We start from the raw sequence: 15,686 nt of genomic DNA on the forward strand, positions 1-15,686 counted from the left end.
TTTGTCGCAGCTTGTTCCACGTGTGCCAGGAAAAAGACCGGTAACCAACCTCCTGTCGGCCTTCTTCTTCCCTGACCCACACCCAGCTGTCCTTGGTCCCACATGTCGGTGGACTTCGTCACGGGTCTACCCCCTTCGGACGGTAACACCGCAATCCTCACTGTCATTGACAGATTCTCCAAGACGGCACATTTCATCCCCCTCCCTAAACTCCTCTCCGCCTTTGAGACAACTCTTACCCTTATCCAACACATGTTCAGAAATCATGGTATCCCGTCTGACATGGTCTCAGATCTAGGACCACAATTTATTTCTCAAGTTTGGCGTTGTTTTTACAATACATTGGGGGCTTCTTCCAGTCTTACTTCAGGGTACCACCCCCAGTCTAATGGCCAGACTGAACGAGCTAACCATGAGCTCGAGGCAACACTCTGGTGCATGGTGGAGAGGAACCCATCTGCCTGGAGCAAACACCTGGTCTGGGTCGAGTATGCCCATAACTCCCACAAGTTGGCAGCAACAGGTATGTCCCCGTTTGAGGCCTCCCTCGGTTATCTTCCCCCCTTGTTCCCCAGCCAGGAGAACGACACCATGGTGCCCTCGGTACAACACCAGTTTCGTAGCTGCCGCCGTGTCTGGCGTCAAACCAAGGCTGCCCTGCTTCTCACTTTGGCTCAAACGAAGAAGTCTTTTTTGCCTTAATGTCGGCTGATAAGGCAGAAATGCCTCAATAAACACTGTGGGCTTCACTACCTCCACCATTACAGCTATCTTTATCAAACATTTTACGTGAACGGTGAGATCGCTCCTCCCATGAGGAAATGTAACCCAGGGTGAGCTAACCTCGGACAAACTAACAGATAAAGTGGTAGTTCTTATAGAAACAATTCCTTAATGTTGTTCATACTGTGTTAATGCTACATGTTTGTCTCTCGACTCTACAACTGGGTAAGGTTACAGTAGACCTAGCCCATTACTGGAGTTTTAATTATTTTAAGCTACTAATAAACACAACGGATGATTATCATATTGTTTTATGCTAGGCCATTAGTAAGAAGTTGTGATTATTATTATATTTTCATAGTGGCTAGTGATTTTTTTTCCCTAAAAGTTAACTTAGGCTACACTATGCTTAGGCTGTGACTAGGATGTGTGAGAGAAGCAGAGTGCACTCTATTCACACAAGGAGAACTGTTGGTCAGGCTACTTCTTGTTGTGCCATTATCTCTAAAAATAGTTATTTCAATTCAATTCAACCTTTATTTCTACAGGTTAGTCTCATTGAGCCTCAAGGACTCATTTACAAGAGAGACCTGATTAAAACAAAGAACACAGATGATAACAGTAGACGATCATAAAAAGCATATATTGGTAAAATGAAAAGTACATGGAAGAACTTATATATATATATATATATATATATATATATATATATATATAGATCAGCTACATTATAAAACTATATGAAATACTAAAAACGGGAACATGTCTGCATTGATTTTTGTCATGAACTTAGCCGTTGTTTAAAGTCACTTAGAGAGGTCAAGGTCGAGAGCTTATTGAATCAAGTGTACATAAAACTAGATGTTTAACAACCTGTTAAAATACACCAAAATGCAGGAAATGGCATCTAATTTATTCAAAATTTTCAGGGAGAGGACCCCCAGACCCCCCCCCCCCCCACGAGTGTGTTCCTACTTCCCCACATTACAAATGCTTCTGACACCAATGGGCACCACGTTGCTAAACAAGTACACATATGGGATTCAAAGTGCACTCATTTTAACTCAGTCTTGGTGGTTTGCGTTAATCAGGTGCTGGTGGCCTGGGATGGTCTCAAATTCCCGGCCTGGATTGTATATGTTATTTTCCACTGCTGACAGAAATTAGTTGTGACTGTGTATGATAAATAAACAAAATATAACAATAATAGTCGGAAAAACTGATAAATACAGACTTGAAAGGGGACTTTTTAAATAGGGAAGTGGATGAATAAGGGGTCTGGGTTAAAGCCCCCAATGTTTCAAGACCCTAAAAATGCCCCTGCACTAAACACTAATGTAAAAAAATACGACTGTGGTGAGCAGATAGGTATAAATGAATACAGCAGCATAAGATAATCAGCAGCATGAGATCAGCAGCATGGGTAATCAGCAGCATAGATAAGTCACATATCACCAATTAAAGTGGCATTACATTGATTTTTCTTTTTTTGTCTTCTTTTTTTTCTCCTTAGATAGAGAACTTTACTACAGTAATTGGCTTTTATGTATGTGAATGTTCCTGTAAAGTGCCCTGAGACAACTTTGTTGTGATTTGGCACTATATAAATAAACTGAATTGAATTATTTTTCCCATACAGTGATTATCTTGTTAGGGCTTTATGAGTGATGTCAAAGCACATCACTAAGATATTCAGTTCAGAATTAATTCTCAAACTGTGAAAAAAAAGTGCTGATACGCAATGTGCCAATATAATAACTACTTCATATTTATTTTTTCACTAATTAGGTTAAAAAAATAGTATTTTACTGCACATTTTTTGACTTCAGTAGTTAACTAGCAAAGCTGCAGTGAGTTTCAGTCATTAGTTAAAGAATAAATTGGGTTAAATCAAAAGAACACTAAGTTTAACTAGGGCTGGGTACCTTTCTAAAAAAATCGGTATCGATACCGGTGTCGGTGTCGGTACCTTCACTTCGGTGTCAGTTCCTGGACGGTTCTTTTTTCGGTACCAATTTTGTAATTACTATTAATTCTAACAAGAATAAAATTACGTTACACATTACAGTACAAATTGTGAGTTTTATTTTTTAACTTTGGTATTTTTCTATTCCAAGCAGTTTTCTTACATAAAAACAAACAAATAATTTCCAGGTCAAAAGACCAGTTACAAACCAGTGACACGTCAGTGCCTAATGTTCGCTGCTACACACCTCAGACTGAGGAAGTCTCTTGGATGAGAGACGAAACGTTTCTAGATTTTTTTGCTTTGTTTTGTTTTTTTGAATGTCCAGAGGACCAGATTGAACTTTTTTGGATTTTTCTACCTGGATTATTGAGCATGCATCAGGATATTGAGAGATAAAGGTTTAACTGGTCAACAAAATCCTTTAAAGTTTAATTTACCTCCAACATGCAGCTCCACTGTAGAAAAAGGCAGCAAATTTTTAACAACAAAGTCTGATTGTCCTGTGGCCCCCACCTCGCTTTTCTTTTGTCCTCACATCTTGGTCAGAACCTCCTGTGAGGAGAACATGAACATAAACAGTGAACATTAGTGAACTGTTTAAGCAGCTGACTGGAAGGATGAGCAGTTTTACAAGCTAAGATTTATGTTACTGTCAATCTTTAGTTAGCTTCTGAGATTAGCTAGCTACGTAGATAAAATAAATTTACACACTAATATGTTAAAGTTAGCGTTACATGGATCATAATTTATTTCACCGCGATGTACGTGTTAAGCTGAAGTTACACTAACAAACGTAACTCACCAGCTGAAACTCACAGAGACGTCCTCGGAGTTCTTTGGTGAAGAGTCCGGTCGGGGAGATAATGAATCAGGACGTTCAGGCTCTCACAGGCTGACTTTAATGGTGAGAGGAGGAGGGGGGGGGGGGGGGTAATGAACTTTTCTCTCCTCGCAGAAAAACACGGAGCAACTTTCTGCAGCGCGTGTTGTCGAACGGCTTCGACAACACGCGCTGCACACGTGAACCCATCTGTGGGCGTCACCAGTACCATAGACATAATTATACATAGATTAGGTACGGCAGCTCTATACAGCTCTGGATGTAATCTGGGTGTAGTCTGTTTGTCATATGTCTGGTGTTTTGCCTGCCTGCATGCTGAAACCACGTGACACGTTACAGCCAATACCAAAACTTGACACCGAAAGAAGAGTGACGTTTCAATACATACACCGACCGGTGAAGTTCGGTCGGTGCCATAAAAGAACCTCGGTTCGGTACTCAGCCCTGAGTTTAACTCTCCTTCCTCTTTGTAGACTTTGTCTCAGACATAACACTCACTGTCTGCCTTTTTACTGTCCACATGTATAGAAGTGTCTCAGAAGTGATAATTCAACATGTCAGAACTCAATTCATATGGAAGACCCAACAAGAGTACTCAGGTTGTAGCTTTCTCCTCATAACAGTACAATATAGACTGCCTGGACAAAAAAAATTTGCCACCTGGATTTAACTAAGCAAATAGGTATGAGCCTCTTATTGGATAATTACTGCATGGGTGATTATCTTTCAGCTGCAACAAGTTATTTAACCCCAACTGGTGCAATGAGTTGCTTCTCATTTCTTAAACAACCATATCGAAAGACACATTGCGTGTTCGTGGAAAATATGTCAGTCTGTTTGAGAAGGGTCAAATCATTGGCATGCATCAAGCAGAGAAAACATCTAAGGAGATTGCAGAAACAACTAAAAGTGAGTTAAGAACTGTCCAACACATTATTAAAAACTGGATGGATAGTGGGGACCCATCGTCTTCGAGGCAGAAAAAAATCCTGAATGATCGTGATCATCGATCATTTAAACTTTGTTGAAATCATAGAAGAAAAACAACAGCAGCACTCAGGGCTATGTTTAATAGTGAAAGTAAGAGCATTTCCACACGCGCAATGTTAAGGGAACTCGAGGGATTGGGACTGAACAGCTGTGTAGCCTTAAGAAAACCGGTAATCAGTGTGGCTAACTGGAAAAATAGGCTTCAATTTGCTAGGGAGCATAAAGATTGGACTCTGGATAATGGAAGAAGGTCAGGTGGTCTGATGAGTCCAGATTTACCCTGTTCCAGTGTGATGGGCGTATCAGGGTAAGAAAAGAGGCAGGTGAAGTGATGCATCCATCATGCCTAGTGTCTAGTCATCAATGCAAGATCTTGGTGAAAAATTAATGCAACACTGGATGGAAATAGATCTTGTGACATTGCAGAAGCACATCGAAACAATGCCACAGTGAATGCATGTTATAATCAAAACTAAAGGTGGTCCACCTAAATATTAAATGGATGGTAATTGGACAGTACTTATATATTACCTTCTATCTTATTGAGATACTCAACGCTTTTCTAGTTCTAGAATTGCGCCGCTCAAGGTGGCTGCATGTTGGAGCAGCTCTGTTAATTTCATTCTGGGATTTTGCTTTTGGAAACATTAATTCCTCTTTTTCTGGATGTAAATCACATTTTTTTGGATAATTGTTTTCTCTGGTATCAGAAGCTGTGCAGCTGGAAGGATTTTTACTGAAATTTTTTTAGTTTTGGACATTTGTTATGATGCGTAACCATGGCATCAAGGCAGTTTTCTACAACAAACAGCAGCTGATTAACATCTCAAAAGCTCAAATAATATCTCAGCTACAGCCCCAAATCTCAAATGAGTTGAAAAGGATGTTCTGTGGAGGCATTCTCATCTACCTGCCGGCTGTGCTCGAGTGCCTGACCACTGAGATCCTGGAACTAGCAGGAAACATGGCTCATGACAGCAAAAGGACAGGATCGTCCCTCAGCACCTACAGTTGGCTGTCCACAGTGATGAGGAGCTTGGCAGACTGTTGGGAGGAGTGGCCATCACTCTGGGAGGAGTTCTGCCCAGCATTAGGGCGCTCCTACAGCCCAGGGGAACCGAGAGGCCACCCGAGTCTGGGTGGACTGATCTGACGGCATCTGCAGCCAGTTTCTTAGGATCCACTGTGGGATGGACCTTTACAAGAGATCCTTCCTGCCTACAACCATCAGTATCTGTAACGTCTCTTAATGAAATGAGGATAACAAGTTACAACAACAAATAATTTCCCTTTGGGATTAATAAAGTATTTTTGAATTGAATTTAATTGAATTTACACTACAATCTGTGCCTCATTTACTCATTCATACAGCACTCTACTAGATCTCTACAAAGCTAATTGAACAAATCATTCTAAAGAGACTAATCAGAGCTTTATCGCATTCATACACCAATGGGACACATATCGGAGGCAACTAGGGGTTCAACATCTTGCCCAGGGACACTTCGGCATGTGACTGCTGGTGGATTCAAACCCCCAACTCTTGCATTGGAGGATGACTGCTCTAACCACTCAGCCACAGCTGCCCCTTAGTGTGACCTTTCTTTTTTATGGCTACTTTATTTTAGCCAGCCAGTGTATGAACAGTAGTAACAAATTTTCTCCTTATTAGATTTTTCCTTTATATGAAAAAGTAACTAATTTCTTCAAAATAAGAGCAGTTCTTGCTTGTTTTGGTCTATGGTAAGATTTAAAATATGTAGTGTTCAAGCTGTCCTGAAGAGCAGGTTTCTACATTTTCAGAATAATCCCGAGTTTTAGTAAAGCCCCTCCAATGATCTATGACATTAATTTAGTACTTTCAGGTAATTTAACGTAAACTGTTACTTTATATGTCGATCCTTCTTTTTCTTCCATTGTTAACACATCTAGGTGTTTCTGAAAGCGCTTTTTGACTACGACTCTAAAAAAGACAGCACCATTCCGTGTAAGGAAGCAGGGCTGGAATTCAAGAAGGGCACCATCCTTCAGATACTGAGCCAAGAGGACGCCACTTGGTGGCAGGCCAAACATGAGGGTGGTGCCAACTCCTGTGCTGGCCTTATCCCATCCAAACAGTTCCAGGAGCGGTAAGAAACAAGTCTAAGCAGAACATCCTGTCCTGTCTACAGATTCATCCGAACAAGCCTGTTATAACTCACTAGGCTGCTGTCACAGAGGTTTTACTGTCTTTGTCTTTTCCATCCCCTTTGGCTTTATCATCACAGCCAAAAATACTTTGTAGTCTGGATACAGTGTCTGAACTAAAATGAGTAATGACAGAAAATGATAGTTCTGGTGCTGATCCACTTTGGACAGCAAACAAAAAGAGCATGTTCTCAACACTGAAACAGGTATTTTAGCGTAATTTAAAAACAAGAAAGGAAAAAATCCTCCATAAGTAATGCTGAAAAAGCTCCCTTTTTTCATTTCACCAGTCTCATCTGATGAAATGAAACTGGTAATCATATAAATGTTTTTTTTTGTAACTGAACAGTGTTTATTATTCCCATAACCATCATGAAAACTGGTAGTTTTATTGTTTTTTCCTTGTTTTTTCTGTCCTCCTTCATCCCTTTCTTTTTTCCAGGAGATTTGCATTGCAACAGCCTGTTTCAACTCTTCCAATCCAGCAGACCTTGAGCAGGCAATCATGTAAGTATTTGCTATTTGCTGGTTTTTACTTTTGAGCAGGTGCAACAAATGTTGATTAAAAAAATTATTTTAAAAACAGAGTGACCTATCTGCTCTGACTCCTTTTATCTCAAACCATAGCTATCATGTAGTTGTGCTCCGTTACGCTTATCATCAGAGGAAGTATTCTGTCTGGATTTTCTTGAATTATTAATTTTTGGTCTGATTTGTGTTGAAGTTATTGGTCTTTTGCCAGACTTTTTTCCCCCTGTCCCCATCATGTCAGTGTTGTTTAATTTATCTGGGAACAATAATGGCAGAAGGGCGAAGATTAACTTACTGGAAGCCCTTAGCCTTTGCATTATTCAGCCAAAACACCAGCTAGTTTACTGATCCCAGACAGCCTGATGATGGATTAATGGTATGGTATGGTATGGTATAAAGTTTATTCATTTTAAAAAAGTACAAAACAATTCCATAACAATATAAAAAAGGATACAAAAGATTTAAAATGAAAGGCAGCATAAAGAAGAAAAAATCTTATATCTGCCCCTTTTTTCAAACAATTATTTCAATCATAATAATTTTCAAGTAACAGAACAAAATGAATAACTATTTCTAATTTTTCTAATTCTAATACAAAACACACACTAAGCTACTTCATATATACTTTTTTAACAAACCAGCTTTGATCTTTTTCTTAAATGTACACATTGACTTGGCATTTTTAACATCACTCTCTAGACCATTCCACAATCCAATTCCTTGGATTGATGTATACCTTCCCTTCAAACTAGTTCTGAATTTTGGTTTGACAAATATCTCTATCCCCTTAAGATTATAACAACTTTGTCTTTTAACAAAATTTCTTTGGATATTTAATGGTAATGTGTTATTTTGTGCCCTATACATAACTGATAAAATACTGTAATCTACCAAATCGTGGAACTTCAACAACTTCAGTTGATAAAATAATGTGCTAATAAATAATGTGCTATGGATTAATGATCTGATACTAGACATTGATCTTATAAAGACTCAACACAGCTCTGTGGAGCTTAAATTGTAACGTAACCTAAGGTTGGTCAGACAGCAAAATCACATAGAAAACTCTTAATGAATTGTGAATACTAACTTTATATGTTAGTGTTGGATAAAAATATCTTCTATTCATCTTACTTACTCAAAGAAGCCACACTCGAGGACACAAGAAGATTTTTAAACAGTTTTACTTGCAAGTGCAGACTTTCAAAACAAGTTACACAGATGTACAGTAGTTTTATATGCATGGAGCCCAGTCACCAGAATCTGCCACGAGCAGCGTGCAAGAATTGTTTTTATAAAAAGCTTATCAGCTCCCGGCTCACAGGCAGACTGGTGACCTTGGCTATCCAGCTGCACATGAAGGATCAAAGCAGTTCTCATTCGGTTCTCTCAGAGAGAAAGGAACTCTGCTAACTCAAACACATGGTTTGTGGACAGTTAATATTCACAGCCATAGCCATAGTAGTTAAAAATGTCCATATACCTTGACCAAAATCCCCTGACAGTTACACCTAAAGAAATGAGATTATGAATAAATTAATTTAATGAATCAAATATTGATGATGATTTCATAATTATGACAGGGGACTTAAACCATGGTGCACAAGGACAAGAGCATTGATCGGGGTGATGTCACAAAGATAGTGGAGAATCCCCAGTTTCAGATGTCAGGCAATCAACGCAGCAGACCACATGCATAAAGGCCACCTTCAGTGCTTTTATCCATGTGAACTTAAATGAAGAAGATGTTCCTGGAGCCAAAATCAACATGGATTGTATTGATGGATGCAACAATACACAACTCAAGTATTGGCTACAATGCAGGGAACAAGCAGTGTCCAGCAATTGGGCCAAATTTATAAATATTACATGTGGCATTCCCGGTGTATCCGTGCTGATTTGTGCTCTTTTTCTTTGGACAAAAAGTTCATGGATGGTAGAAGATTTTGTGCATGATGCATGCCTTTGATTTGCCGTGCATTGCGTAATTGGTGGCAAGGTGAATGATTTTGCATCACTTCTTTTTTTCTCCGGAATTTGATCCGGCGACCTTCTGGCCGAGAGGCAACAGCGTTACCATCTGAGCCACCATGCCTCCCTTCTTTTACTCCATTTTTCAAACGTTACAATGTCCTTTAAAAATTGATAATTTTTATGTTATCTTATTACCACAATCAATGTTTGTCTTGAAAACAGAAAGGAAGTTTTCTGAATTGCTTTGCTAGTTTTAGATTCAAACCACTTTTAGACTGCTTTCAAACTTCTCCTGGTAGAAAATGCTAGGATGGTAATGGTATTTTTGGGATCTTTAGTGTTTTTAATATTACCCTGCCACATAGTCTCAAATCTGTGTTCAATTACAAACATTGTTGAACTACTACCTACTGCACCTGGCATATTACAACACAGACAGGCAGAGAAGAACCAAGTAACTTACATATGAAGCTCATCGGCATATCAGCCATCACTATTGCAAGTCCCGTAGCAACAATGCTTCTTAGACAACATTTTTCTGCTGTTTTTTTATCAGCACAAACCACGACTACAGCATTGTACTGTATTGTACTCAAACTACTGTTTGCCTGAGATCTGGGTACTTCCTGATGTCACATATTGCGTATAGAGATATTTTTAGTAACCCTGACTTGTGCTATTCAGAATAGTTTATGCACTATAATTTAAGGTCTGAAAAGAGATTCATACCCATGCTAACACAGCTATAAACCAGGTAAATAGACTGATTAGAGCAGGGTCACTTACAAGTCACTTACAAAAGGGGCCCAAAATTAGAACCTTTTTCAAACTAAGGGCCAATTTCAGAAACTACATGAACTCAAATCAGATACCCAACATCTTTTCTTGGTCACAGGTTCCTCAACAAGAGTTTGATTGGTCTCATTTGATGTTCTCTGTTGTTAAAGATTACTGTAAAAATTCAAGAGATAGAAGTATTTTTCATTTTACATATCATCTTAGGGGGCAGATAAGATAAACATGAGCCACATTTGAACCCCGGGCCTTGAGTTTGACGCATATGGATTAGAGAGATACATATCTGATGGAGGCTGCAAAAATCTCTACAGCACTGAAGATTCTTCACAAGAACAGTGTCTTCTATAATTCTCAAATGAAACAAGTTTTGTACAATCAGGACTATTCCAAGATCTGTTTGCCTGTCCACACTGAGCAATTGAGAAAGGGTTTTGGTGTGAGGGATGACCGAGAACCTGATGGTCACTTTGAGCTTGAACTATCCCATGTAGAGAAAGGACTAAATTCTAGAAGGATTGAATTCCAGACTGAAGGATTCCACCAGTTTGGGCTTTATTGTATGATATCTAGGTTCTCTTGGTGCTAAATACTTGAAAGCTGACTAATGTCCTTTTGTTTGAAGGAAACTATATTCTGTTCAACAACATTCCTACAGTGAAGCATGGCTGTGGTAACATCATGCTGTGGGGGTGATTTTCCAGCAGTATAATCAAAAAGATTGGTCGGGGCAGAGGGAAGGCTGAATAGAGCAAAATACATTGATAGTCAATATATATCCTCAATGTAAACCTGTTCCACAGAGCTCAGGGCCAGAGGTTCAAATTTGAACAAGTCAACGATCTAAAGCGAACAGAAAATAACAAGAGTGACTTGGGGATGACTCTGGGAAAACTGCTGCCCGCCTGGTCATGTAATGGATCTTGCAGAACATGACAGCAAACCGTCAATACAAACTTTAGTGTTCTAATTAATTTTTATCATTTCATTTTATTGTTGCAAAGTAAAACCACAACACAGAAATCATTTTCAGTAACAAAACAGCCTTTTTCTCATTCACTACAAGCTTGTTTAGGGAAAAAAATGTCAAATTCATTCAAACTTCTCCTTTCCTGTCTTCTTTAATCCTTCGCTCATTTTGTTTTATTTTTTGGCCTGCCTAAAATTTCTCTGAAATCTAGAGCATGTCCCTTTTTTCATTTTGTCTCTTCTAAACATACAAACCCTCAGTAAAATATTCTTTACTTCTCCGGTTTGTTCTCGTCACAGAGTTATGGTATGTGTAACTCTGCTCCCTCTGTGCACAGAAGGCAGGTGCAAAATGTAGTTGACTGCAGCCTCAACTAAAGGAGAAAAGGGTTCCTGCAAAACTTTTTTTTCTTAAAAGCAGACATGCTGAAAGTATTAGTTGTATTTGCTGCAGCATTGACAGGTTTGAGTGGTTATGTTGCTGAAAATAAATAAGCTCTGTTGGGTAATTATTTTCCAAAGTATTAGAACATTAGCACATTTGGTGGAAAGTGTCAACGTTTTGAGGGAGTGGCTCAAATAATTAAAGTGATAGGTGTGGGGAAAGCGGTTGGGATGAGAGTCAGCACCTCCAAACCTGAGGCCATGGTCCTCAGTCGGAAAAGGCTGATTGCTGTCTTCAGGTCGTGAGTGAGGTTCCGCCTCAAGTGGAGGAGTTCAACTATCTCACGGTTTTGTTCATGAGCAAGGGAATGGGGCATGAGATTGACCGACGGAGAGGTGCAGCGTCTGCAGTATTGAGGACTCTGTTCCAATCCATTGTGGTGAAGAGGGAGCTGAGCTGTAAGGCAAAGCTCTCTGTTTATCAGTCGGTCTACGTTCCTACCCTCACCTATGATCATGAGCTCTGGGTAGTGACTGAAAGAATGAGATTGCGGATACAGGTGGTTGAAATGAGTTTCCTCCGTAGGGTAGCTGGACTCTCCCTTAGATAAAAGATGAGAGGTTCAGTTGTCCGGGAGAGACTTGCAGTAGAACCGCTGGTCTTCCACATCAAAGGGAACCAGTTGAGGTGGTTTGGGCATCTGGTAAGGATGCTTATTGGGCACCTCCCTAGGAAGATGCTTCAGGCATGTCTGACTGGGAGGAGACCCCGGGAAAGACCCAGGACACAATGGAGAGACTAAGGCCCTATTTACACGGACACGATGGAGGGAAACGTAGGTTTATTCGTATGTTAATTAGAGGAAAACATCCACGTTGACACGGTTGCATTTTGGGTTTACATGCATCCGCAAGATTCCCCCCCCCCCCCGCCCTCCCGAATCCGCTGTAGTTACCATGCCGGGTCATTAGATGGCACTGTGAATTTTGTACCTTCACCTAATGCGCATGCGTGCTGCCTCGGCACGCTGTTTCCTGTGAGCTAAAAAGTTCTGCTAACAACATCTTAACAACAAGTTAAAGCTGGATTCTGGCTGGATTGTGGATAAAAGAGTCGACAGATTTGACGCCAAGCGGGACCGCTTCATCTAACAGCTCCACACCGGTCACTCAGTGGACCAGAACCGAGTCACAATGTTGGACTTTACTCCATGATAATCAGTAGCTGTTTTACAGCAGGTAAATCAAATGTTCTTAATAATGTTAGCTTGTGTTTACTTCGGTTACAAAACAACCAACTGAGTTTTTATTTTTTCCTGAAAGAAGGAGCTGTCTCCCACCAGGCGGACCGGTTCTGAACGAGACTCGGCAGCAGGACATCGAAGAGAGAGAGATGGATGAACTATTTATTTAAAATTCCCCTCAGTTCTTTTATTCAATCCATTCAATGTTCAGTTTAATTATCAGTTTGTGGTGTTGAATAAATAAATAAAATAAATATTAAACCTGATGTCTTCATTTTCAACGTTAATAGCATGCAATATGTTTAGCATCATTTTAATCACATAATTTGAATTACGTAATGTCCCGATAGCTTCATTTAGCTAAGAGAGCTTCATTATATATCTCAAACTTAAGATAAATACTGTTTATTGTTGAACTTATTATTTAGTACATTTATGTTATAGTGTTATAGTGTAGCGCGACGTGTGCGCGTGCCTCGTTCTATAAACAGCGATATTAAAACAGGATCTGATAGTGTCTCTTCCAACACAGATGTCGGTCACAGCACCTGGAATCTGACGTAGATTAACTACGAGATTAAAAATATATTCCATCAATCATAGTTCAGAAAGCAGTGTATCCGCCGCCATGTTGATAGAAATATAGCGTCTGTCCGCGCGTGCGTGTGCGCTTGTGGTTTAACACAAAGCCTCAGCGGGAGATGTTTACATTATCAGCGGGGGGTCAGCGAAAAACCTCCACTCTGGAAGGTGGGTTCAGAAACCTCCGGATTCAAAGAGGGGGGCCACTGGTGTCGTGTAAATGATCAGCAGAACCGCAGAGAGAAAGCTGCGGATGCACTCAAAATACGCGCCATGTAAACGGCCCCTAAAGCCCCTTTTCTAATGCTCCTCTTCAGACCGTTTTGGCTCGGTTTTGAGCGCTTTTCCACTGTCATATTTTTGCGAAACCGGACCCTTTTTTGGTCCCTGCTTCTATGGTGGGGACTAAGCGGGCTGAGCCAGCACCAAAACGGGATGGCAGAACACTGTCACTCATTGGTCAGGGGGAGGAGTCACTGGATCTTTCAGAAACTTTTCAAAACACCAGTCAGCCATTTGCAATTATTCAGAACTCGAAGCAGCGGCTGGATCTATTTTTAAGATTTTAAAAACAATAATGACAACACAACATTTTTCAGTCAGGTCATCTGGACAGTTTCTTTTTTTCGTGCTGAAACGTTTCGCCTTCGATACGGAAGGCTTCATCAGTCAAGGAAACACACAACAAAAACTGATTCTTTCCCCAACTTCTTCGGCGCTGCAACAAGATGGCCACATAGCAACAAGCTCCTTCATATCGGTAATTAAAATCTTCCTCTGGTTTTAACTCAGTTTAGTATTAAGGTTTGAGTATAAATCAATTAAGGGGGAAGATGCCTTAAACAAATAAGACCGTGAAGAAAACGTCTAAAATACAGGACATTAGTAAACAGTCGGGAGACGGCAGTGAAGCTAATGCTACCAAGGAGCAAGCTAACGGTAGCTTACAGCAGCATACGGTACTGGAGAGTATCAAGATGCTTTCTAACGACCTAAGAGAGTTTAAGAAAGAAATGAAACATAACATAGAAGAACTCAAAGAAGATGTAAAGGCCACAACGAAAGAAGATTTTACTAGATTCAGGAAGGAAATGAAGTGCAAACTACTGAATCAGAAGGGTAATATCACAGAGGCGCACACCTGCATAGCTGATCTTGAAGCTACATGTTTGGAAATGAAAGACACGCTACTCGAGATACTAGAAAAAAACAAAACAATGAATGAAAAACTGGTGGATTTGGAGAGTCGAAGCCGGAGAAACAACCTTCAAATCTATGGAGTACCGGAGGGAAAAGAAGGTAAATTGGTAATTAATTTTATCACTGATCTGCTAACGAAGCAGCTCAAACTACCAGATGGAAGTGAACTCCAAATTCAGCGGGCACACCGAGCTCTGATATCCAGACCACCTCCCAATGCAAAGCCAAGGTCGATAATAGTGAACTTTTTGCAATTCAGCATGGAAGAAAAGGTCCTTAAAAGAGCTTGGGAACAGAGGGTGAAGATGGATGGTAAACGTCTTTATTTTGACAATGACTATGCTGCTGATGACATAGAAAAACGTAAAGCATATGGTCCAATTAAGACAGCTTTGAAACAGGAAGGTGTCAGATTTCAGACACCGTACACTAAGATAAAAATCTTCTGGGACTCTGAAGCGAGGAACTACGAGAATGTAGACGAAGCAGCGCAGGACATGATCAAGAGAGGCTTCAACTTGACCTGGGTACCAAAAGAAAACAAGCTAAAAGCGACCAAGGAGAGGTTGGAGGCGCTGTCAACATGGAAATGCATCAATAGCAGGACAACGTGCGAGGGAGAAGCTCACGGAGTTTAGACGTGAGGAGCAGTGACACTGATCATCGCATCGCAGGAGGAGGTTTGCCTAAAACAATAATAACAAAAAAAAAAAGAAAAAAGTTGTTTGACTTAATTTGTTTGGCTTTATCAGTCTGATTTAATCCTTTTTTGGAAAACAATTGTCCTTCTGTTCCTAAAGTTGGTATTATAGGTCTTGTGAAAATATATATTTAACCAAAATACTGAATGGAGTAAAAGTTGCATCATACACCAAATGTTGGACTTATCTAGTATAACTGGATTTTATTCTAATACTAGAGAGGGCCCCCGCCTTAGTGTGGTCTTTTGCCCTCATCCCACCAACAGGGACCTCAAGAGATGTCTTTATACATCTCTACTTTTGGAATTTTCTTTTCTATATGTTATTCTGCTTTATTTATTTATTTATTTTTTATATAACAAAAAAGGTTGAATCAAGTCATCTGGACTTCGTTTTTTGTTAAAAAGAAACGTTTCGCCCCTCATCCAAGAGGCTTCGTCAGTCTGAGGCCTAGCCATCTGGTATTACCCAGAAGCCACCCTGACTCTTGTGTTTCAAGCCTGCCTCAGATACCCCTGAAGTCTGGCCTTTTCACTAATGGTTTCAAAAACACAAAGTTTGTTTTCTCAGTCATCCAGGTATATAACAACAAAAAA

The 15,686-nt window shown here is 40.0% G+C and overlaps 1 protein-coding gene across 1 annotated transcript in view; it reads left to right on the forward strand.

Moving 5' to 3' along the window:
- Window positions 1-15,686, forward strand: part of mpp7a (membrane palmitoylated protein 7a) — a 476,133-nt gene that overhangs the window by 80,502 nt on the left and 379,945 nt on the right. Inside the window, 2 exon segments of the mRNA XM_037694433.1 lie at window positions 6,456-6,652; window positions 7,153-7,217. Coding sequence (XP_037550361.1) covers window positions 6,456-6,652; window positions 7,153-7,217 — 262 coding nt within the window.

This window comes from Nematolebias whitei, chromosome 20 (genome assembly GCF_014905685.2).
Source record: "Nematolebias whitei isolate Nwh7 chromosome 20, NemWhi1, whole genome shotgun sequence".
Lineage (NCBI taxonomy): Eukaryota > Metazoa > Chordata > Actinopteri > Cyprinodontiformes > Rivulidae > Nematolebias > Nematolebias whitei.